Source organism: Thunnus thynnus, chromosome 5 (genome assembly GCF_963924715.1).
Source record: "Thunnus thynnus chromosome 5, fThuThy2.1, whole genome shotgun sequence".
NCBI lineage: Eukaryota > Metazoa > Chordata > Actinopteri > Scombriformes > Scombridae > Thunnus > Thunnus thynnus.
The window spans coordinates 17258552-17283557 of NC_089521.1; the positions used below are offsets into that span (position 1 = coordinate 17258552).

Sequence of the window (25006 nt, forward strand, 5' to 3'; positions counted from 1 at the left end):
AAAAGACATCTGAACAGTCACCAACATCTGAATTAATACAGTCATCTAACTCCTTTAGCATGTTTAAAAATATCTAAAAGGAGAAAAAAAGGTGGAAGGATAAAAAGTAAAAGTTTGCCTTCCAATATGGGAAAGATGTGAGTCAGTTCTATGGTTATGACAGTTAATTCATTATGAGTGGGAGGATGTTGCTCCAGGTAGATGATGAGTGCACTGGTGAATGTTACAGTGTGCGCTGGTTGTTAATCCTGTAAGTGCCGCTTGTGTCCACAGTGGCCGGTGTTACATAGCGATAATATCTATATATATATATATATATAATGTGTAAAGTATAGTGAAACTGGATGTGCATGCCTGAGTGTGTTGTTTTTGCACGTGACGAAACCTTATTCACATTTCACGAGATTTACAGCCTGCGTGGTTGTACAACACACGTGCAGATAGGTGGTGTCACCTTTCAGCATCCTGGCAAATACACAGTGAAAAATATCTCAGCGTCTTGGGTTTTAACTGGAAACCATATAGTATTCCCACTTGATAATTAGTACCACGTGTGGCCTGTCAGTGGATAAAATATAATGAAAGCAGGCATCCTCAAACATAGATGAAGCTACCGTTACTCATGACACTGACGAGGGTGCGTTCAAGTAAGGTCCTTTCCGCTGCTCTGGTTTGCAACCATTTTGATTTAGCTGTTTCCTGCTATTTGCGCACAACGTTTCATAACAGCGTTTGAGACTGTGTTTTATATCGTTGAAGATTTCCAGCCTGGAATTGATTGAAAGGGATACTGCGGTAGCATCACTTTGAGCACACTGCCGCTTCTGTTTAAAAACGTGTTCCGCGTTTCGACGGCTCTGAACGCAACCCCAGGTGTCATCAGAGGGAGACAACAATAGAGAAGTGACCGACCAACAGACAGACAGACGGGGGCTTTGTATAATACCGGAGGCAGCAGATGTGTGGAAGAAAGGACTGTGAAGAAAGGTAAGTGCGTTAGCCACCACATGGGAACATCTCATATATAATTATTCGGTGTGTCTGCTGGGTAAAAAAAAAAAAAAAAAAAAAAAAAAATCATGGTCCTCGCTATTCAAATATGTGTGATTAATTAATTCCTTTGGCTGCTGTGATGCTAAGATGTATATTTAGGTTTAGAGTATTGGTTTTATATGTGAACACACGTGTATACGTACATACAGTATATGTGCCTATGTGTGTAGGTTATATATGTGCGCGTGTGTGTATGTATACATGTAATATGAGATGTGCGTGTCAACAATTATGTGTTGAATTATTTATGTGTGCTTTAATGTTTTTAATGTGGACTCTTGGAAGATTAGCCAATGAGCTAAAATACATCCAAAATACAGTAAAATGTTGTAATTTCAGCCGGACTGTGAGGATAAACTGATATTTGAGACTGTTTACAGAAGATAACATCAATACTCCACGTATTGATACCAATACAGATAAACAAGTAAACACTCATCAGCTACGTGTCTTGTTCCGATGAATTATACGTCTCGGTGGCGTCTGTCTGGCCTTTGCTCTTGTCGGTAATGTTTAACGTTGTTTGTGACTAAAATAAGTAATTAAAACTGGCAAACGTCTCAATTATTCTTTAAAATACATAAGTGGTGAGCTTTATGAATACAAATGATGTAGAAGTTGTCTAGGAAGAATATTTTGAGTGATCGTGAATTTACAGAAATAGTTAGTTGGTTTCACTTTAAGTGCTGTTTTCCTGGTGTCTGTATCCTGCGCTGCCCTGCACATTTACAAGAGGAAACAACACAAACGCTCAAGATGGTTTTAATCAGTAGTGGAATGTAACTAAATTGGCAGCTTTGGTGTTGTTATGAAACCTTTTTTAGTATTTACGTTTTATTTCTATTTCGTATTCCGGGGGGAAATGCTGTACTTTTTTTTCTTTTTTTTAAATTCTTTTTTCTTTTTTTTACTCCACTACATTTATTTAAAAACGGTTGCTACTTTGGGTATTTTTCAGACAAGTCAAATGTTCAGTTATATGAAGTGTAGTTGTAGAGAAAATCTCCCAGCAGTTTAGTTAAAATAACCCCACCCTCACCTGCTTCACTCTGAAAGGACCTTTCTGTCTGAATAATGAGTACTGCTTTCAGTTCTTTAACATTTGATGATAATACTTATATTGTACTTCAATATAATTCTGAATTTAGGACTTTTACTTGTAATGGAATATTTCTACATTGTGATGTTGTTACTTTTACTCAAGTATAGCACTTGAAGACCAGTAATAGTTCTCTTGCTCTTATTCTCACTGCTGTGAAAGCACTCTTGATTCAGCTGGTTGCACGAAGATGGTGAAATGAAAATACAACTCTATAAATTAACACAGAGACAGAAAGTTAGATAAAGATAATAACATAGATTTAATGAGGACTTTACCATAATTGGTACTTTGGTAGTTTTGCTGTTGTAGAAGATATTTCAAATATATCTAACAGGCATTTTGAGCACATTTTTCCAGTGACAAAACATTCTGGTATGCCATAACAATCAGTCTAGCCAAACACTAGTTTATGACCGTTGTCAAGATGACGGTGGTCAGGTGGTGCTGTAAGTTAGAAGTTGAAAAAACTATCATTAATTAACTACAAAGCAGACAATTGCTCAATAAACTACTTTGCCAATCTTAATGACCAGTGAGTGAAAGAATAGAGAGCTAAGCTAAATACAACCAAATGACTGAAGTGATCATTTTTAAAATGTTTGGATTTTTTATATTTAACTGCTCAACTTTAAATTGTATTTAATTTAGTTCTTTCAAGGAAATTCCTCTGAAAATAACTAAAAGGTAAACTCTAACTAAAATAACTGTTGTAGAACTTTATTCCCTCTAAAAAGTACCACATTATATTGCTCTCTCCAGAAAACTTCCAAAGAATTTACAAGGAAACTATGGACCCATAATTTGAAATAAAGCACAGTATGCATGGAAGCAAGCCTTTTTCCCAGTATCAAGGTATAAATACTGTTTCAAAGTCCCCTCAACACTGTCAGATGTAAGATACGGTGGAGAGATGCAGAATCCCAGTGGAAAAATACTGGCCACAGCCTAAGTTTTTATCTGTAGAACACAGACTTTCCCCCCAGGCTCAAATCCACAGGAAAAATACAGAGTACACGACACCAGCGTCCTCGATAAAAGCTAACACAGTCTTGCTCTGGCAATTTCCAAGACATTATTACAGTGCATCACAACAGAGGATGTGTCTGCTACTTTTTCCTTTGCTACCCAACACACTCTTGCGAGGTTTTACAGCCTTGATATGACGGTGTCCTCACTGGTTCATTCAGTCCTTAATGCTCCCAGGAGTTGGGTGCTTATTCAGATAACGACAAGGCTCTGTTTCAGTCTCAAGTAGCATCGTATCAGGTGAGCTACATGTGTTTTTAACGTTGGTCATATTACTCTGCTAAAATCTCAACATGCTACAACAACCAACAGTAGTCGATGCTGGGTTTGCTGGGTGAAGTAGGGCTGAAACTAATACCATCTGCTGATTATTTTCTGGATTAACTGTGTGGTTCTTGAAGTGTCTAAAAATAGTAAAAAAAAAAATTGTTGATCACAATTTCTAAAGTCTAAGGTGATATCTTCAAATCTCTTGTTTTCTCAATATATTCAGTTGATAATAATATAAAACAGAGAAAAGAAAGAGAAATCCAACAAATTCAAAAGCTAAATCCCATCATTTTTTTGTCATTTATGCAAGAAAAAAATACAAACAATTATTTGATTATCAAAATAGTTGCTGATAAATTTTCTGTCAATCCACGTATTGTTTCAGCTCTAAAGTGAAGACTGACTCTCTTCATCAGCAAGGATTGGGCATTTACTGATACATAAGGAAATGCCTTTGCAGTACAAAACATTTAGTTCAAAATGAAGTTAATGTTTCTTTTTTTTCTTTTTTCTTTTTGACAAATGAGAACCTGAGAACAGTAAATCTTCACTGTCACATGTTCGTAATACTAGAGGAAGTTATACAGTCGAGTTATACAGTAATTGTCTGTGTACTGTATACTGGCTGAGTGGGGGAGCCTTTCATAGCCTGTCAAGGTCTAGTTGAGACTTCAGCTGAAAAGAGTGTATTGCTTATTCACTGGTGCTTCCTGGAGACGGTAAGAGACAATAGTACTCATTGTGGGCTTGTAGCACAGCTTCAATTAAATGCTGTTTTTAAACTTCTGACTGTACCTAAACAGCTGACAACTGCAGCAGCTGTTCTTTTGTGTATACTTTTGTGGACTTCCTGTGTTTCATATGTTCTGTCTGAGTAGTTGATGTACTGTGTGTCATAACCAGACAAACATGGCAGTGGACGTCCCTGGACTGGTGGCGGTGGTGGGCTTTTATATCGCAATCCTGGTAATTGGGATCTGGGCATCTCGAAAATCCAAGAAAGAGGAGAAGACATGCGTTGGCAACAAAAGTGAAGTTACCATTGTCGGTGGCCGCAACATCAGTGTCCTAGTTGGGGTTTTCACCATGACAGGTAGAACTTTTCTCTTCTTGTCTGTCATTTAGTGGTACTTGATGTGCTCCACACTCTTGTCTCTGTGTTTTGTTGCCCCATTCTTCACTCAATCATTTCCTGTTCTCTTTCAGCTACATGGGTTGGTGGTGGTTACATTATGGGAACGGCTGAGGCTGTTTATTCTCCTGCTCAAGGTCTTATTTGGGCTGTTGGACCTCCAGCATATCTTTCCAATTTTCTTTTGGGTAAGTAGCTAAAACAAATGAAGCTTTTGTTAAAAATAAAATAAAATAGGAAAACACACACCAGAAGAAGAGGGGATGGTTATTATTCAAACTTAAATGAGAAAATGCATATATAATTCCACATACTTCCCCATACCAAAAATATATAAAAGCTTTTTTTGTTTTTTGTTTTGGGTGTGTAATATCACCCTAGAGTGGTATGTTCAGTTTCACACATTCACAGGATGTGATACTTACCACATGTGCAAACTTGACTTTTTTTTTTTTTTTAACTCATTTTTTATTTTCAAATTCAGGATCCCACTTGAAGCATATAAACGTGCACTGTCACCTTGAACACCCCCCACCCTCACACACCCTCCTCAACTAGAGATGCACCAATACCGATACTGATATCGGATATAGCTGGATCGGGTATCAGTGACAATGGGCCCGATCTGGTATCGGATACCATTATTTTAATAAATAACAATTCAGTAAATTTATATCAATGAATCTATTTGTTACATTTTGTTTTACAGAGTTAGGAAAGCAATGTTTAAGTCACACCTGATTTTGCCGTACACATAAAAGAATGATCTCGGTCTCTTCCACACAGTGAGACACACTGGTATCGGCCAATACCCAAAGCCCAGGTATTGGTATTGGGACTGAAAAAGTCAGATTGGTGCATCCCTATCCCCAACCCTCCCACATCTTCACTCCTACTCACCACCACATACAGCTCACATAACCTACTTGCATTTCATGGTCACGGAGAGTAAAAGTGAGATTAATAATTGTAGCCATAAAATAATAAAAACAGGTTAAAAAATGGTTATAAATAAAGCAGGACACAGGTGGAGTAGACAAATAGTAATATACAAAAAACCTCTTCTTTATGGGAAATATTTTTTATTCAATAACAAAGATGTAGCTGTTACAAAAGTGTATTCATAGTTGGTAAACACTTTCCCACTGGTGTTTCGGCTTGATGGTTTGTCCTGTTTATGAATAGATTTTTTCAATATGTGATTCTGTTACTGTTCACCTGTGTATGATGTCCATGACTCACAACAACTGAATCCTCTACACACTTTCACAAATACAATGCTACTTGCTTGCATGGACTCGTATGTGGTTTTCCAACTCGGATGGATGATAAAATATTTCCCCTATTTCAGCAGGTTCTTCTTACGTAGATTGAAAAGTCAACACAGAGTTCGCCCTCTTTTGCAATAATGTGGTTTGTCATCTGGATGAATCATTACGTGCCTTTTCCTGTCTGGCATCTGGCAGAATTTTTTTCTCATTGCGTGCGTTCTTATGTGGATCATCAGTTGATGACTAAATCTGAACTCTCTCCCACAAGTTTTGTTATTATACGGCTTCTTACCTGTGTGAATTCTCACAAACAATTTTAATGCCACAGATGAGAGAATCTTTTCTCACAGGTGTTACATGGGTATGCTTTCCCATCTGTGTGGATATTCAATAGAGAAATATACTTAAAAGCTTTTTCACAAGTGTCACACTTCAGAACCTTTTTACCTGTGTGGGTATACAGCTGAATCTTTGACATGGTAGGGTTACATACATTGTCAACGTTACTTTTGCTTTTGTGGCGTATCCTCTTTGGTTTTTGCTCTGCATTTCCAGTTGATCCTGAGTCTCCATGTTTGCCTCCTTTGTGATCTTGGCTCTCAACTACATGAGAGTTGTGAGAGAGGAGCTGGTCGTCACTGTTTGGTTCTGGTTCCACAGAGCTTTTAACTGACATGCTGAAAACACGCTGTTTCTCTGCTGCACTCTTGAGTTTCATCAGGACTCAAGTCCAGAGTCTGATCTTCACTGTTGTCACCTTCCTCACAAGTAGGAGTCATCATAAAGGTTTCAGTCTCCTGCTTCAGTACCAGCTGTTCTCCCTCCAGACTGGTACAGAGTTCCTCCTATTCCTCTTTGATCTGCGGAGGCTCCACATCCTCTTAGTCCAGACTGGAGTTCCTCTCCTGGTTACAGAGCTGCTGGTCACTGAGACCTTCCTCCTCCTCACAGTCATGTTGCTGTTGGAGCTCTAGGAGGACAAAGCAAAGGATGTATTATAAGAGCTGGATACCGGACTGAAAATGGCACCCGTTCAGTCCAATAAGAATTGCTCGGCTGGCACACACGGCAAAAAAGATTTCTAGCTTCCGGGTTTGCTTCCTCGCTGTGCGGCCCTGCTTGTGAGTTCCCAATTGGTCCATAGACTTTACATTGTGATGATGTCACATATTTTTAAATCGCTTTTCTTGGCTCGAGGGATATTTTACAAATATAAAACCTCCATGGATCAAAAATTCATAATAGAGTCATAATTGACCTTGTTTGCAATTCGAGGTGTCCTGTCATCAGTTTTACAGATGTCTCTGGGTGGTGGTCTATGGGGGAAATGCTTCTTGGGCCACAGAGGGATTTTTTGCTGCAATATCGCAAATGACCACTGACCAAAAATTAGCTACAAGGCTGAGCCCTATCCGGCTCTTATAATACATCCATGGGACAAAGGGGAATGGATGAAGAAAGAATGGTACCACTTTCTTCGTCTTTTGGTTTTATGGAGGATTGCAACCATTTCTTATAAGGTACATACCGCCACCTACTGTACCAGAGTATGTAGTATGAGATATTATCCCTAGTCTACTTTACATCATTAGGTAAATAAATAATTTGTAAATGATAGTTTTAATTTAAAAAAACTCACTAAATTCTAAGGTATAATCTTATCTCCTTCAAATATTCTACAACAGCGTTCTGTGTGTCCTTTTGTTCCCAGAATACCCTCAAGTTTCCATTCTCTTCCTACTTCCTACCTATCCTTTGAGTTAGTCTTATCCTCTCTTCTCTATACTTCTGTTCTGCGTTCTCTGTCATTTTACATTCCAAGCATTCATCTGATGTACTTTTCCCTAGCAAAAACATTTATTTAGACCTGTATGGTCCTTAGGACCTTAATCTTCTTAAAACAGTCTCTTCCCTTCTGTTTCCTCTAAACACACCCTGTGTATTAATGGTTTTCTGCACGCTGTAATATTTGATCATCATCTGATGTCATCTGATCAGGTTTTCTTTTTCCTACTCTAACATTCATTGAGGGTTTATATATTGCTATGCTTACTTTATCCCTTTAATCTTTGGACCCATCTGTATACATATCTAAATAACTATAATATTTGTTTCTTACATAATGACTTGCCAGATATCCTATCCCACTATCTTCCATTCTCTCTTTAAATCCATTATGCTTAGGTCTATTTTAGGTCTTGGGAATAGCCGGTGAGGACATTACTAATAGGGGTAGGGGAGTTAAAACAAATATTTTTCAGCCTATATTCCTCTGATTTTAGCCTTCATTACCCAACCATAGCCATTACCTTGAAATCTGTTGTATTCCCAGCATTCCTTAATAACACTCTTTTAGAGTTTTCATTGCCTCACCCCCGCAGACGGCTCCAATAGCATAAGTGTATCTCTTTTTAGATCTGAGGATACTTCTCCTAATTCTACCTTAATCGGCCTTGACCTCACTGCAGCGGCTCCTCAATGCTTTATTTAGCACTCTATCAATTTTATTTAAATGTGTTTTGGCTGCCGCACTATACACAAAGCAGCCATGATCTATTGTCGACCACATAAGAGCCCTATATATACACGTCAGTGCCTGTTTGTCTGCTCCCCATTCTTGCATAACTATCGCTCTCAATAAATTAGCAACTTTTTTTGCATTTTGATTCCACCTTCTCCACATGCTTTTCCATGTACCCTTTTAGTCTAACCAAATACCCAGATATTTAAAATTATCTACTTTTTCCATGGTTTGTCCATATAACTTCAGGCTCTGTTTATCTGCCCCTTTCTTCCTTGTAAAGAGCATGTAACAAGACTTGTAGAAAGCTTAAAGCCCCAATTATATGACCACTGTTCTATTTTTCCTATTGCTTCCTCGATTTTACCCAATACACTTGGGGAATCTCGTCCCCATGCCCAGATGGCCCCATCGTCCGCATAGGGAGCTGAGCCAGTCGTTATGTCAAGATTCATAAAAATATCACTAATCATAATATTGAATAAAACTGGACTAATGGCAGTGGCTTGTGGAATTCCTTAAGCAATTCCATCCCTCCACATAGAATCGTAAACCTTTTGAATATCAAAGAACACAATAGTCATCAATTCTTTAATTTTAAATGTTTTCTCTCTCTCTTCTTCCAACTTTTTGACATTTTTCCTTCTTCTCATATCTTATTAAATAGTTGCAAGAGTAGCTTTAACACTTGTTCAAGTACTTTTCGGAACGTAGCATCACTCAGCTGATCCTCTCCTGTAGCAGTATATACAGTTCTGTGTAATGCTATTACTAATTCATTCATTGTGATTGCTGCATCCATGGCACTTTCCTCATCATCTTTCTTTCTGTACACATCCTTATTTTCATTTAAGATCTTCTCTTTCCTTTGTCTATGGATATCATCTAGATGGTTACAACTGTGCACACTCTCAAAGTTCTTTCCTAATATGTTTTCTTTTATATACCTTTTTCCCATTCATTTTCTTTAACATTGACCAGACATCTCCTCTTTCAATTTCCCTCCTTATAATAGAGTAATAATTCCTCCATGCATTTTGTTTACTATTTTTAATTATTCTGCAAACTAGAGCCTTTTTTCTCTGATAATTAATTAAACTTTCTTGATTTGTTGATTGTTCCTTTATAGCTTCTGTACATTTATCATTCCACCATGGGATCATTTTCTTTTTCCACCTTATAGTCTTCATTGGTATGCTATTCAGTGCAGCATTTCGTATTAAATGTGAGACCCTCGAATGAAATCGAATCCGCTGATTTACTACATAAATTCTTTAAGTTTTTCCCAATCTGCTTTTGCAAAGCACCACTTTTCTGACTAGGCCTTTCCTGGAGATCTATCTCTACGTTCACAGAGCATATTATTGGAAAATGATCGCATTCCGATACATGAAATGTCGTTAATATTCCTCTCTCAAGAACTTGCCAAATTATTAGAAACTAAACTAAGATCAATACAAGACAATGTGTTGGAACGTATATCAATTCTTGTGCCATTTCCATTATTAACACAAACTAACTGTGTCACATCCATCAATTCTTCCACTACCTTGCTGTTATGGTCAGTATGCTTACTTTCCTAAAGGCTAATGTGTGCAATAAAGTCTCTGCACCATATTTCTCTTGTATTTCCTTGTTTGTCTATTACCTTCTCTAACGTTTCTACGCTTGCATTTGCATGATTTGATTTGCATGGGTTATATTAATTAACTAATATAACGTTCCCATCTGTTTTACATATTTCAGTAACTACATTTTCCATTTCTGTTGAGGTTGTTGTTCTTCTTAACTCTATCCCTTATAACCCATCCCTTCTAAATGTTGAACAACCTCCACCTTGATTCTCATATCTACCACACCTCACTGACTCATACAAAGGAAACATAAAATCAAGGTGCGGCCGAAGCCAGTATCCTGAATATCAGATTTAACTTCTGATTCTGCTATAAACTTTTTAAATGCTTGTTCATTTGCAATCAGACTTCTAGCATTCCAGTGTAAGAGATGGAATACCATTATAAGATTAAACAGCATTCTGAGACCCTCTTCAGCTCTCAAGTCTTTAATACCTAGAAACTCCTCTGCAGCTTCCACCATGGTATTGATTCTGTCGCTTTTCCTTTCTTGTTGTGTAGCAACATTGACAGCTTTACACATGAAAGCTTTAAAGCTCTTCATGTCTACAATCAAGGTGTTCTCCTCAACATTGCACTTGTGAGTGCATGGCTGCTGTGGCGGTGCTGACCTTCCTGGTTGAAATCTCCTTATGCCTGATCCCTGGGGTAGGCCTATTGCATAACTTTGCATCTTATTGTCAATCAAAATTTAATGAGACTCTATAGGCCTACTTTGCTTCCTTTCATTAGCTCCAATACACCTTAATGCCTCTGCATATTCATAATCTTATATCTCTGCTCTTCCTTTGCTTGTTTCTGTACCACACATCCAGCATACACAGCACTATGCTCACCTCCACTATTGCAGCATTTCAGCTTAGCATCCTTATTACATTTGCCATGAGCACGCTCACCTCTACATTTTGCACACCTTTGCTTTTATTTACATTGTTGTGCGGTGTGTCCCATTATTTGACATTTAAAGCACCTTAAAGGTTGTGGAATGTACTCTCTCACCTTATGATTAATCCAGCCCATTTTTACCTCAGTAGGCATTATCTTCTCGAATACAAACAGTACTGACAAGCTATTAGATTTGACACCACTTTCATTAGTTTGGAGTCTTTTGGCCTCTATCATCTTTCTACATTGTATGTCCTTCTTCACCTCTTCTGTGGACATTTCCAGTGGTACATTTGAAATCACTCCTCTCAACTGCTGCCATTCCTGGTATGTGCACCATAATCTTTCTGCCATCAAGGCTACCTAGTTTCAGTATCCTTTCCTGCTGCTTCTGTTTTACTGCTGAAATTAGAACTGCTCTATTACTCAGCAGTTTAGCATACTTTATTTTTCCAATTTCCTTCTCTATTGCTTTAGTCACCTAAACCGGATGAAAGTGGCCTTTGTCATTACTGACAATAACTTTACATTCTTTCCTGTTTATAAACATCATCATTGCTCTCTTTAGCATTAACGTTAGCTCTAATCTTTTCGGTGGTAGGTCTTCGACTACGCTCTTCTCCACTACTTGCTTCTGACCATGAATGTTTCCTCGCAGATTTTGTTTGGTTAAACTCCATCTCTGGAGGCCACATCTCACCATCTGAACTATCACCCATTACCACTCCCACGGGACAGTTTGATTGCAATCCGTCGTCTCTCTCTCCAAACAATTCTCATATCTGTTCCCACATTTCGTGGTACCACTTTCTGATAAGGCACCCTTTATAAAGGGTTTATAAGCATTAATGAATGGCTTAATCAGTGGTTAATGAATAATTCAGTAATGCTTTATAACTATTTAATAAAACATTAACACAGGTAATACATTAACACAATAACCCTTTATTAATTATTCATAATCATTTATACCTGCAGGCAGCGGTGTCGTTAGACCCAGGTGTCCGAGTATACAGCCCTGAATGTTTTATGAATAGCCCCGGATCTCATTCTTGGTGGTAGCTACTAGCTAATTCACTAAGGCAAGACTTGAAGGCTATGGATATAAGAAGCTTTTTCAAAAATAAAAAGGATGGAGGCAACGAGGCACAGGCGAGGGGAGAGGAGGTGGAGGAGGACGTGAGAGTGCTACTGCCTCATCTACAAGCTCAAGTTGGTGAAGAAGAGGGCTCTTTTAGCTAGTCTAGCTCAGTGGCTCTCAAACAATTTTGTCACAAGGCACTCCATTTGTGTCTGAGAAGAACAATTCCTCCGTGAGATACAAGACGAACTGTGCAGCATCAACCTCTGCCGTATGAAAACAGTAGCAAAAAGAGAAAAAATCCCAAGGATCATCAGGACTGTCCCAGCTGCGCCCGGGCCATCAGTTGGCCGTTGTTTACCAGCTGTACGAACTGTTGTCAAATGTCTGTTTCGAGTGCTACGAGGAACTACCCATGTCCCATCCCCTCAGTCCATCCCTCCATCTGAACAAATTCGGCCAGTCGAATTATATTCAAGAAAAAAGGTGATTGTCCGAGTCCAACTGACCATCAACAACAAAGCTCTTCCAAAACCACTTCTCTGGTGACTCCCAGCTCATTCATGTCCCGTATCATAGCGCGGCCCATCTTCTGTGCTGTGTGACCCTGGTTCCTCCCACCCGCTGTCTGCCAACCTCCACAGTGAAGCTGTCTGTTCAGGTACTCCTCCTCAGTCAGGCTGGTCGTGATGCCAAATCTCTACAGACCCTCTGCTACCACCCAGGAAGGTTTTCATTCAGCCATCTAGATGAACTTTCAGGAATGCTGGAAACGGGGTCTGGGATTTGATGTTCTTCTCCCTTAGCTGCTTTTTTCTGTCCCCATATTCACCTCATCTCCTCTGCAACTCTGGTGAGTAGTCCTGGTCCATGGTTATTCTTCTCCCTTTGTACTGTAGATTTTTGGCACTCCATGCCTTGGTTAGCACACTTTGCTTGGTCTGAAAATTGAGGAACACCATCATGAATTATCTTGGGGGCCCACTGCAGTCCACTGGTCTCTGCTGCAGTGATCGGCGAGCACTGTAGAGATAATGGAAGTCATGCAGTAAATTCAGAGTGTCTCCTTCCATCCACTCAACTGTATCTCCCTTCTCAGATCCCTCTGGTCTACCGTACACCTGTAGGTTGTTTCTTCTCATGGAGTTTTCCAGGTTGTCACACCTTTCTTCAAACTGACGGTCCCTTTGCATGAGATAGCACAGGAGTCAGTCTGTGTCCACTGCCCCAAAGCAGATATTGTAGACCGTTTCCTCTCAAAGCCATCTTTTACCTCTTTCCTGAAGTGTTTAATTTTTGTCAGAATTGCACCTGCAAACTGTTGACCAGGCTGAGCTGTTGAGTGAGCATTAGCTTGTCCGCTAGCTATGCTAGTGATATTAACCTCCTCATGTGGCGAAGGTCTGCAACTTACCTTACAGTATCCATTTCATCCAGCAATGTTTTGCCGCGATTGTTCTTGTTTCTAGACTTGTTGCTCGAGCTGACACAAAATTACACCATTTTACTATTTTTGGGGTTTAAAATGTAGGAGATGGAGGTGTACCCTTTCTGTCAAGGGTGGTCAGAGCAGATCTTGCAGGCAGCCATTTAGTCTGTGACGTCACTGGAAGTCGTCGTTTAGTCCTTAACATAATTTTGAGAGCGAGAGAGAGAGAGATAGTGTGTGTGTGTGTGTGTGTGTGTGTGTGTGTGTGTGTGTGTGTGAGTGAGATACTTTTTTGACAACAAACAAAAAACAAAAACAACAAAAGGAAGATCATTATTAAAAAATGTTATGACAAGGTATTTGATATTGACCTTGTTGTAGGGAACAGTTTACAGGGATTCCTATGAACTACTTGTAATTCGCAAAAAGCTGTTGGGTTCTGCACTGATGTTGAGGCTCGAGATGGTACATGCACTGAAGTGGAATTTCAGAGAGGTATCTATCTCTATCTAAGCTATTACTGGTAAAGAAATGGTTAATAAATGCAAAAAAGGTTTTATTCAAAACTTTGTTCAATGTTCTATTTGTAGGCTAACGCCAGAACTGCACACATTTATAATCAGAGCTCAGACTCATCTGAGGACTTAAGCATCACTCATAAAAAAGGTCTGACGGTGGTGCAGATCAGGTGGAACCTGTAATAAATGCTTTATTTTACAGACATACAGCTATGGGGTCAAAACAAGCTCAGCTTAATGTAAATGTAAAAAACACATTTCCTTCCACTGTAGTAATTTCAGCAACAAACAGAATATTTAATCCATGAAATCATGTTTACTTAACATTTGTTGTTAGAGCAGTTAGAAATAGTACAGTGACATTTGCGGCCCCATTGCATCACTATTTGTTTGGTCATTGTGGGGAGGAGCGGAAGTTGTTTCACAATGGTATGAAACAAGCAGTGAGAAAAGAGAAAACTGAACCGAGGAAGGAGGGAAAGAGGCAAAGGTAAACGCAAACTACATAAAAGCAGCAAAATGATTCGAGAATGGAGATCGGAGATTGTATTAGTGGACAACTGATTACATGACTGCAGCGTTTGTTACAAGTTTTTATGTTTTTTACATTTACATTAAGCTGAACTTGATTTGACACCAACAGCAGCCTTGGTAAATCTGCATCCAGCAGATGTTAATCTCCAGAAATACATTATTTATATTTGGGGTTGGTGGAGACTGGATCCTATCCCAGGGCAGGAAGCAGGGTACATCCATAAATAGTTGCCTGACACTCAGGCAGAGCCCAATTAAAGTGAATGTGTGCAATATCCAATTTTGATTTCAAACATTTGCAAATAAACACATCATACCATTACTGATATAATCCATTAAAATATACTTATTTGTCAAGAAAGCCTGTTGTTGCATTCAAATGCCACATAGAGCTTTGGTATATTAACTAGCAAGGTTAATAAATAATCCATACATGTATTGTATGTAGTGCCAAAGTGTTCCTTTATTTAAATAGTTTCCCTCAGTTATACTGTCAGTGTTAGCCATGTAGCATATTGCACTGGTATTGCAGTTGTTCAAGTTAGCAGCAGAAACTATAAAGCAGCAGATTCTATAACCATGACCTATAATGCACAATGTGATTTATTTCAACCAGCGTCGGGCATACAATAAAGTATAAGCTATTCATCTGATGCCAACAGCCTAAATGCACATGAGACACATGAGAAGTGTGATTATTATTGGGTGAGAGATATTAACTTGACACCCTCCCATTGACAGTGAAGCAAAATTGGAATTTTCTTGGAAAAGGAATTTTCCCATCAAGGCTTATTTATATACCCTCAGCAGACAAATATTCATTTGTACATATTTACACCTATGGGAAATTTTAGAGTTGAAGATATTTCAGCCTCTAATTGCCAAATGCATATGGCATTGTTTAGGCTACTTTAAATTATGAGTACACAGTTATTTTAACCATTGATTAACATACTCATTATTTTCTGGATCAATCATTTGGTCTGTAAAATGTCAGTAAATCCCATCACATGTTTGCAGATTACATGGTGATACCTTCATATGGCTTGTTCTGTCCGACCAATAGTCCAAAACCCAGTGAAGCCCACTGAATTTTTCTGTTTTTATTTTAAAAATTACTCTAAAAATTACTCCAATTTTTTGCTGATCATGTTTCTCTTGAAGAACTAATTGATTAATCAATTTATACTTCAACTTTAAATCATCAGAATATTTTTTCTGTCAGACATCATATTTCTCCTCAACACTTGTTTTTTTCCTTTGTATATTCTCTGTCTCTTTAGGAGGATTGTTTTTTGCAAAACCTATGAGATCGAAGCGCTACGTGACCATGTTGGACCCATTTCAGCATCGCTATGGCAACATGTTCACCACAGCACTATTGCTTCCTGCTTTGGCAAGTGATATTTTGTGGGTTGCCTGCATCCTTGCTGCTCTGGGTTAGTAATTCTTCGTGCCTCAGTCTTAATGTCTTTATGTGCCAATTTAAACATGAAATCTTTACTCTGTGATTCTGCCATAATCATCACTTAACATTTTTGCACAACATCTCTGATTTAATCTTCTGTGTGATTTCCAGGGGGAACCATGAGTGTAATTCTCGGGCTTTCGTCTACCATCTCCATCATAATCTCGGCCGCTGTCTCCATCATCTACACTTTTTTGGGGGGTCTCTACTCTGTGGCATATACCGATATCATCCAGCTTTCCTTCATCTTTGTCAGCCTGGTGAGAAACAGAGGAAGCACAGAGTTGGAGAAATTAGTTGGAATGCAATAAAGTAGTGAACTTCAGCCAGGACTCAGAGGAAAGAGGAAGGGTGGAGGGAGGGCAACAGGAATAATGGGACTTAAATGAGATCCTTAGATAAATACATTCACAGAGAAGTATTTCAATACATGACTTGTCCTCAGTTTTACAATAACTACTGTTTTTTTCTGTTTCAGTGGCTCTGTATTCCCTTTTTGATACTCTGTCCTGCTGTTACTGACATCTCACAAACAGCCTTTGTCAACCAATCAAGTGGCATCTCATGGATCGGAGAGCTGGAGCTGGCTGATGCAGGAAAATGGGCAGACGAGATGCTGTTATTGGTCAGATTTTAGATTTGATTTTATGTCACTTTCTTAATTGTATCACTGCACACATGCAACCACATAATATATCTATAGTAGCAGTAAGTCTCCCATACATCCAGGAAAACCTTAATTCATCAGTGGAACTTTTCAGTTCTGGAGATGCACAAATATATGAAAATGTTTCAGAAAAACAACATACTTTCCTGTTAGCTTTTTTTTAATGTGCAACAAAATTGTCATCAGTTTACTATTTGACCTGTTATGACCCATTCAGCTTTGTCTGATGTCTTCGTATCTGCTGGCAGCTGATAGATTACAGCTCTGGTCAGGTATAAGGTAACGTTGAAATTGTACGGCATCATATTGACTTGTAGTAATAGTCGTAAACTTAATAACCTTATCTGAATTTGCTGCTTCTAGTTGATAGGCATCTTTCACAGCAGACATTTTGACTTGTCATAGTAGAAAAAGCACAGGTGTCAACATTAACAATGGTTCTGTTCTATTTAAGTGTCCCAGTAAGCCATGACGATGAGACAATACCAGGACCCTGAAACTGGAGCAGTTAACTTGAATTCCGCCATCATTCATTTTATTATTAACACCTGTGCTTTTCATATTGTGGCATGTCAAAATGCCTTCAGTGAAAAGGGTCTATTGAAATAGTACCTCAGTTTTAATTTCAGAATATCTGTAGCATTTTAGCTGTACTACTCCCCTCCTCTCAATGTGACTATAAAATGGCTCTGCTCCTTTAAGTGTGCCATACTAGTGAGCTAACACGCATGATACGATTGCCCCTGGAACTGGCACACCTAAATGTAGTACAACCATTATTCATGTTATTAGATAAACTGTCTGATGTGAGAAAGGTATATTGTCAAGTTGTTCACTGACAATGATTGTGTTTTTGTACATGCATGTGTATGTTGCAGGCTTTAGGGGGACTGGCCTACCAAGCTCTACACCAGAGGATCCTCTCTGCAGGCTCCTCGGCTCAGGCTCAGGTCACCTGTTTTGCTGCTGCTGGGGCAGTTTTTGTTATGGGAATCCCTTCAGTTATCATTGGAGCTGTGGCTGCTTCTGCAGGTACACATGAATGCAAACACTCAGCTCTGCATAGACAGTAGACACCCAAGAAGCATGCAGGTCTGCAGTCATATATGTTCAGTTAGAATACATGTGACATGTATATCCCACCACCGTGGTAAATGGTGCGGGATGATATCATCTTGGGTGCATTTTTACTGTATGTGTGTGTGGGAAATTCCTGTCAGCATTTGCAAATGTAGTTATAGGTAGCGTGTCATATTGATTATGGAGGGACATTTGCCTGTTTTCAGATATTTTCTTCATTTTCCCCAGTGCTTGTATTTTATTTAGTTTTTAATATTTTTTTGCCCCTATCACCATAATCTTAAAAGCTTCTTCCCCTCCCATTATTTCTCTCGCCCCTTTCTATCTCTTTCTCTACCTATATCTTCTCCTCTCTCTTTCTCTCCTGTTCTCTAAGACTGGAACCAGACAGCGTACGGTCTACCCCCTCCTTATGAACGTGGGGAGGCAGGGAAGATCCTGCCGTTGGCCCTGCACTACCTCACACCCACCTGGGTGTCAGTGTTAGGCATTGGTTCTGTGGCTGCAGCAGTTATGTCCTCCATGGACTCTGCGCTGCTGTCATCAGCATCTATGTTTACACAAAACATATACAAGACGACTTTGAGGAAGCAGGTGTGTGTGTGTGACAGAGAGTGTGTGTGTTTGGTTCAGCACCAAGCAATGCAGCTTCATTTTTATGCTCCTTTTTCCTCTCTTTTCCTGCAGGCTTCAGAGCGAGAACTGCAGCGGGTGATCCGTGTTAGCGTGCTGGTGGTGGGCCTGGCTGGAACAGGCCTGGCCTTTGATGATGACAGTGTGTTCTCTCTCTGGCTGGTAAGCGGGGACCTACTCTACTGCATAGTCCTCCCGCAGCTCGTTTGCGTGCTGCACTTCCGCTGTGCTAACAGCTACGGGGCTATCAGCGGCTACGTGGGAGGGCTGCTGCTCCGTGTGCTGAGTGGGGAGCCGTTACTCGGGATCCCTCCTGTACTTCTTTTCCCTGGCTGGAGAGAGCAGGATGGAGTTATCAAACAGTACTTTCCCTTCAGGACTGTCGCCATGCTTTGCTCTCTGATGTGTCTTATTATAGTTTCCTGGCTGACAGAGCTAGGCTTTTGCCACCAACTAATTCCTCAGTCCTGGGATGTACTGGGGGTGTTTAAAGAGAGAAGAGAGGCGGAGGGGGAGAAAATACCTGTTCATCAAGAGGGGATGGACTTTATTCATAATACAAAACTCTAGGCTTAACTTAAGTACAACCTCAGCCAAAGTATACACAAACCTCTTTTTATGCATATTCCTACCAGCCTCCTGCTCTGCACAGACTATTTATACACGCTCTTATATGTACTGTATACTACACATGTTTAAAACTAAATTATATATGATTTTAAATCCACCAAACTCTGACCAGCGGTATGTTTAGAGTGATTTAAGGAGGCAGTTGATAGGTGTCTCCTTTTAGCAGAACAGTATTAGTCAAATAAATTTTTATTTGTATAGACCAATATCACAAATTTGCCATTATAAAAAAACCTTTAACAGGGAAAACACTGAAGACACATCAGGAAGAGCGACAGAGGAGGGTCCCTCTTCCAGGATGGACAGGCATACAACAGATGTTATCAGTTGACAGAGTTATATATAGATTGATAGCATATATGAAGAATATGATAAGGTGGAAGGTAAAATGACCAGAGTGTGTTACCCTCAACAAAGCAATCAATCACTGGTGGAAATGGACTGAATAATGAGTAACACTTAAAGTTTGGAAGTTAAATTGAAAATATATGACGGCAACACCTCCACCTTGTTTAGTAGCCCGAACAATATGGACATTAATAGGGCCACATATGAAGACCTCAGGATTCTGATCTTGATGTTAGAATTCATTTGTTCACATGAACTCACTTGGTCCTATTCCTTGTTAATTGAACCTCTTTCCTTAGTTGTTAATCATAGCACAAACTTTTCCATATGTACTTTTTAATCAAACCAACTGGTTTTTATTTAAATGTGTGATCATTAGACATTCCTAGGCTTTGTACAAAGCAGTTCTACCTCTCTGCATTTAATAAGCACATGAGGGAGGGGAGCTTAACTGCTATTGGTGATGCAACACCTGAGATGTTGAGGGTGAGTGTTCATCAGAAACAAATTGTTTAGCAGACAAGTGTTAAGTGTTTCCCATTATTTGATGTTTTAGAGGGATCATCGGGACCATCAAGATATAAAAATATAACTGCTATTTTTTTAGATGTTTTGTGATTGGAAGTGTTCATAAAAAATTAAATATAATCTCTCTTTGCAACTGATAGAGTCTGTGTATTTGTTTGTGTGAGTGTGAAAGAGAAAAAGACAGTAGCTACATATGCAAACCTAAAAACAAGCTACATACTCTATTATCTAAATAACTCTGTAAGGTAGAGTAACCTCAACAACGTGTGTTTGTTTTTTAACCTTTGAATCAGTGTACCGTTTTTCACGTACAACATTTAATCACGCCACCAAAAAGTATCTGCCGTTGTTGTCTTCGAAGTACAGATTAGACTTTATGTCCCAATCAATAGTATTTGACATTTAAGCAATAATGTAACTGCAATGCCGCCTTTGCAGCAGCAGATGGCGACACTTTAACACCGAAAGGACCAAAAGTAGTCTGAGCCAGACTGAATCTCTTCTAAACTCCAATATTACATGACATAAAAGTTAGCAGCACTTATCATTACCTTTATTTTATTTATGTTTTTTTTATAACCTTGGTTGGAGATGCTTCATTTACTACATACTTCACCTCAGCTCATATCAGACGACTCCAGTACAGGCAAATGAGAGTTTTACGAAACCCAACATAAACTGTAAAGTTTCTCTTTTTATTTGAACATTTTTTCTGGATACTTTATGTCTCAAATGCCAAATTTTCGCTCTTTTCACGTGTTGACAGACGAAGATTACTTCCGTCGTTGCACAAACTTATCAGATTTAGATATTAACAAGCTTCAAATCAGTTTTAATTAATAACAGCACGAAGTCATTTGTTTAATTCATCTATTCCAATGATGCAATTACCATCCTTTCAGTATCCTTTTTGTAATCCAAAATTATTACAATCACAATTTGAATGTAGTTTTTATGAAAAAATCATAACAAGGGAAACTTCACGTAATAATTCAACTGAGTTCAAACATACCAATAAACTGAAGGACACTCATCTGACATGAATGTTAATCCCTCATGTCATTTAAAAGGCCCTCATGTTAAAATGCACCTGAGTGTCTTGTGATTTTTGACATTGACATTAAACTGCATCCAGGATCAGAATAAACAGCGACGCCCATCGCACAGCGCGCTGTGGCGGCTGCATGTACGCAATGAATGAAGGGTGAAGGCGGTGCTGACAGTCCCCCTCCTCACTGAAGCTCCATGTCACGTTTTACTTTGGGCCTGTGACGATGGTATGCAGTGTAACCTATAGTACAGCTCCAGTGCACTAAATACACTTCATGGTACTGAATGTTTGAAAGTAGCTCTGATCATTTAAGTCCTGTTATATAAAAAATAATTCACTTTTAGATGGACTTAATTTGATAAACGCACATATTCCTCTTTTAAATGGCAACAATACAATGACAGAAACCCTAGCACTTAACATAATCAATTTGGAATAAATGGTTCAAATAAATCTTAGAAAGTGATTTGTAATCAAAGAAAATTTGATTGATTGTTGGGTGTAATTATTTTCCCCTAAATGCTACAGTCCTTAAATAATTATTTCATGGTTAGAATAATGAAAGATTCCCATTTGTTATTAAAAAACATCAACTTAACAGAAAGATGAAAAATGAAGAATGGTATAAGTTATTTCCAGTGAACCTTATATAGATTATTTTACACTCTGTGCTGATGCACAGTTTAGTTAAAAAATCCCAATTTGGGATGAAATCAAAACTGATTTCATGATGATCTGTAAAAAGACATATCTACAATTTAAAAAGTAATTAAACATAGAAGTTTTCTACAAATTTTATGTCAAGAATCCAAGAAAACTGTAGGTGTCTCAGAACCATACATATATCTCAAACACATAAAACTTTAAATAGATAGTAGCTACATTCTAAAACCAGCTGTTTTTAAAAGAGGAATCCAGTTGTTTACACAGTTTTTAATTCTATGTCACTGTTTCCCTCCCACGGTTTCAAGTCCAACCACCAGAGTTCAACTGTAGTTTAACTGCATCATCATTTCAGTCTCTGCTACCTAAAAGAAATAAAGTATACTTAATAATAAAAATATTAATGCAAAGGATTCACTTTTGTTGCATCTTCACCTTTATAATCTGCATAAAGTCTTACACAAACACAAACATAGTATACTGTTCAAATGGATTTTTTTTATTTTTTTTTGCTTATGCTTCCGTCTGTTTTGACAACAAATGAAACCAAATTTCTTTTCACACATTTGTTGTAAAACTGTAATTATTAACCTCACAAACACAAAGTTACTCAGTGAACAGTGAGCAGCCGTGACAGCATGGTCTGGATACAGTTTGTACATTTCCCAACACTGTTATATTTTTACCTCAACTAATGTCTAACTGTGCTGATGAGCTGAAACCCAGTTTTGACACGTGTTCCCTCAACACATTGTGCAGAGTTTTCCTTCGCTTTATACTGCACTGCCACAGGTTTGCTGTGTCAGTTTGATAATTGTTGAATATTAATTTGTTGAACAATATGTACATGTAAGCATAACAGAAATATCAATGGCATTAAAACTAGATTTTGACACAGGTCCCCTCTACAAGACTTTAACATTGGATCAAAAACTTACAGGAGCTATCTTAGGGCCCTTACAGGTTCACTTTTTGCCACAAAGACAACTTGTTGCCTTCAGTAACAACCTTTTTTGCTTGTTACTCCTTAAAAGAAAACAATGTCCACTTGAGACCCCTTGTTAGATTTGAGCAGTTCAATTTAGTAGCGATTCTCCCTTCTCAGACTGTTGCATTTAAATATTTTTTTAGAGATGCAAAGAGGTAAAACTATCCAGAATTTCACACACACACACACACACACACACACACACACACACACACACACACACACACACACATACACACACACACAAGCTTTTTGGTGAATTGGTGAAGCAAGACAAAACACTGGTATCTTAACTGAGACAAATCTGGGAAAACAAACAATGAAACAATGAGACACTGCATTACAAGGACTCTCAGAAAGCCAAAGGATGTGGCATGGGTGCAGGTTGATGTATATGTGTAGGTGTGTGTGTGTGTGTGTGTGTGTGTGTGTGTGTGTGTGTGTGTGTGTATGTGTGTGGGCTAGGAGTGGACATTTTAGCTGTTGCTGTGAGTGTTTGAAGGTAAGTCTGTAAACAAAACAAGCTAACAAAATACTTATACCACTTCTGTCAGCACTACTGCTAAAGATAGAAAGATGGAAAGCAAAGACAGAAGAAGAGAAAAAAAAAGATAAAATGTTGTGTTGCAGAATTTAGATTTTCTTATTTCTTATAGGTAATCATCTTGTGACTCCTGCACTGATTTAACTGAAATAAGTGAGGAAATACAGATTGCTTTACATGCTTAGTCTCTCTTACTAAATGTAGAAAATTTGATTGTGGTTTAATAATTGGAACTATTGTCTTATGGAATAAAAATATAATCAATTCAGGGGGTTCCCAGCAGAATTAAGAACAGATTTATTTCCCTCTGCTAGAAGAGGAATACATATGTTGTATAACTTGAAGTATAGGTGCACCAACATATCCTAAACCTCTTCATGCTCCCAGAGACGCCCCGCGGTGTTGTGTGTGCGCTCTAGTGCGCGTTTTGTTTTGGGGTGTAAGTGAGACGTATTTGGGAATCCCTGGGTCCAAATCCAGTTCGGTTTTTCCACTCTGCTCCCGGCCACCTTATCCGTAGCACTATGTGTTTCTGTGTGAGAGAAGCCGACTCTTGTTTACAGCAGAGAATCCACGGAGGAGCGGAGACCCACAGCCTGCTTAACCGAGGGCGAACCGTAGGATTTCAGCCTCTGGATATTACGCGCAACGGGAGTTTTTCTTTTCTCTCTCTCTCTTTTTTTATGAGGATAAAAGCAAACACAAGAAACACTCTTAAAGGGCAACTCCTTGGACATATTCTCCCTCCCACCCTAGCCGAGGTCGTCTAGCTGGAGAGCTGGAGACCCATTCTGTTGCGTGGCACAAGTCTGGTATTTTCTTTCAGCTGCAAATCCCGACTGACGGCAAAGATAAGTCCGATCGGAGGAGCTGGAAAATTGGTTTGAATAACGACTTCTCTCTCCGGGACAGGACTGCTTGGTGGAGATCGGAAGCTTGTGCTGGCTGAATGGCATAGGCAAAAAAGGGTTTTTCATTCATTTTTCACCCTCGCAGCCACCACCCCTGTGGATCTGGACGCGTCCCCCCCCCCCCTCCTTCTCCTCCTACTCTTCCTCCTCCTCCTCCTCCCCTCACACACAGTCATTCACACGGGGGATTCTTGCGAGCGACACTGGCGTTCATTTATTATGGTGGTATTCCTGTAGGCCACTAATAATAACATCTAGTCTGTTATTTTTATTATCATTACCAGGCCCGATCGCACTGTGCGCGCACTGCTGTTTTCAAGAGATGGAGACTGAAGATGGGGATTACCATCATTTATCCAGTAAAATCACTGGCTTGTGTGCCATACCAGCCGACGTCAAAGTATCTTGTGATTGGCAAAAATAGCAAACTGTTTTTCTCCTTCTTCAAAGGAATTCCCTGTTTTAGTTTTCATACACTTATATTTATAAATATTTTTAGAGAAAGCCCTGGTAGACAAGCAGCCACGCATTTGCAGGCTACCAGAGAGTAGCCTTTTTTGGGCTACAGACGCATTTATTTTTCCTTTTTTTCATATTAACGCTCTATTTTTTTAAGAGCCGGTTTCCACAACCTCATTATATTATTTCATTTTTTTGTCCTTGCCTTTTGATTTTTTTTTTTAAAGAGGTGAATAATGTTCAGGAACATGAGATCTGACAAACCCATGGGTAGCCCGACCTTGTTTTGGGGTCTGATGCTGTCTGTCTCCATCTGCATATGGTCCACATATGGAGAGGGTAAGTGTTTTTTTTAATTCTTTTTTTTAAATAATATTTAGTAAAAGTTTATTGGATAAAAAGGCTTTAATACATTATTATAGCCCATTTTAGCCTCTTGTAAAGCAGCTGACTGCTGAGGTGAATGTGCTAAAACGTCTAAAAAATGATATTATATTTTTCTTTCAAGTGAATATCTGTATGTTAGGACTTTGTTATTCAATACAACAAACCTGGTGAGCTCGTAGTGCACCGATGTGTA

General features: G+C 38.9%; 2 protein-coding genes across 5 annotated transcripts in view; both read left to right on the forward strand.

The window, feature by feature from the left end:
• Positions 1-608: 608 nt before the first annotated feature.
• Positions 609-19943, forward strand: LOC137182992 (high affinity choline transporter 1-like). 4 transcript variants are annotated; one of them, XM_067589676.1, is made up of 9 exons: positions 609-987; positions 4355-4544; positions 4658-4771; positions 15740-15895; positions 16036-16184; positions 16403-16549; positions 17470-17623; positions 18048-18265; positions 18359-19943. In XM_067589676.1, exons 2-9 carry the CDS (start codon positions 4361-4363, stop codon positions 18872-18874), a joined length of 1638 nt encoding a protein of 545 aa, XP_067445777.1. In that variant the 5' UTR covers positions 609-987; positions 4355-4360; the 3' UTR covers positions 18875-19943. The 4 variants fall into 4 exon arrangements, with proteins under 4 accessions (XP_067445777.1, XP_067445778.1, XP_067445779.1 ...); XM_067589677.1 differs by lacking the exon at positions 609-987 and adding an exon at positions 3159-3421; XM_067589678.1 differs by lacking the exons at positions 609-987; positions 4355-4544 and adding exons at positions 10511-10657; positions 11873-12828.
• Positions 19944-23420: 3477 nt separating this feature from the next.
• The window catches only part of igf1ra (insulin-like growth factor 1a receptor), an 84180-nt gene continuing 82594 nt past the window's right edge, over positions 23421-25006 (forward strand). The window contains exon 1 of the mRNA XM_067589681.1: positions 23421-24765. Coding sequence (XP_067445782.1) covers positions 24663-24765 — 103 coding nt within the window. The 5' untranslated portion in view covers positions 23421-24662. The remainder of the gene's footprint in view (positions 24766-25006) is intronic.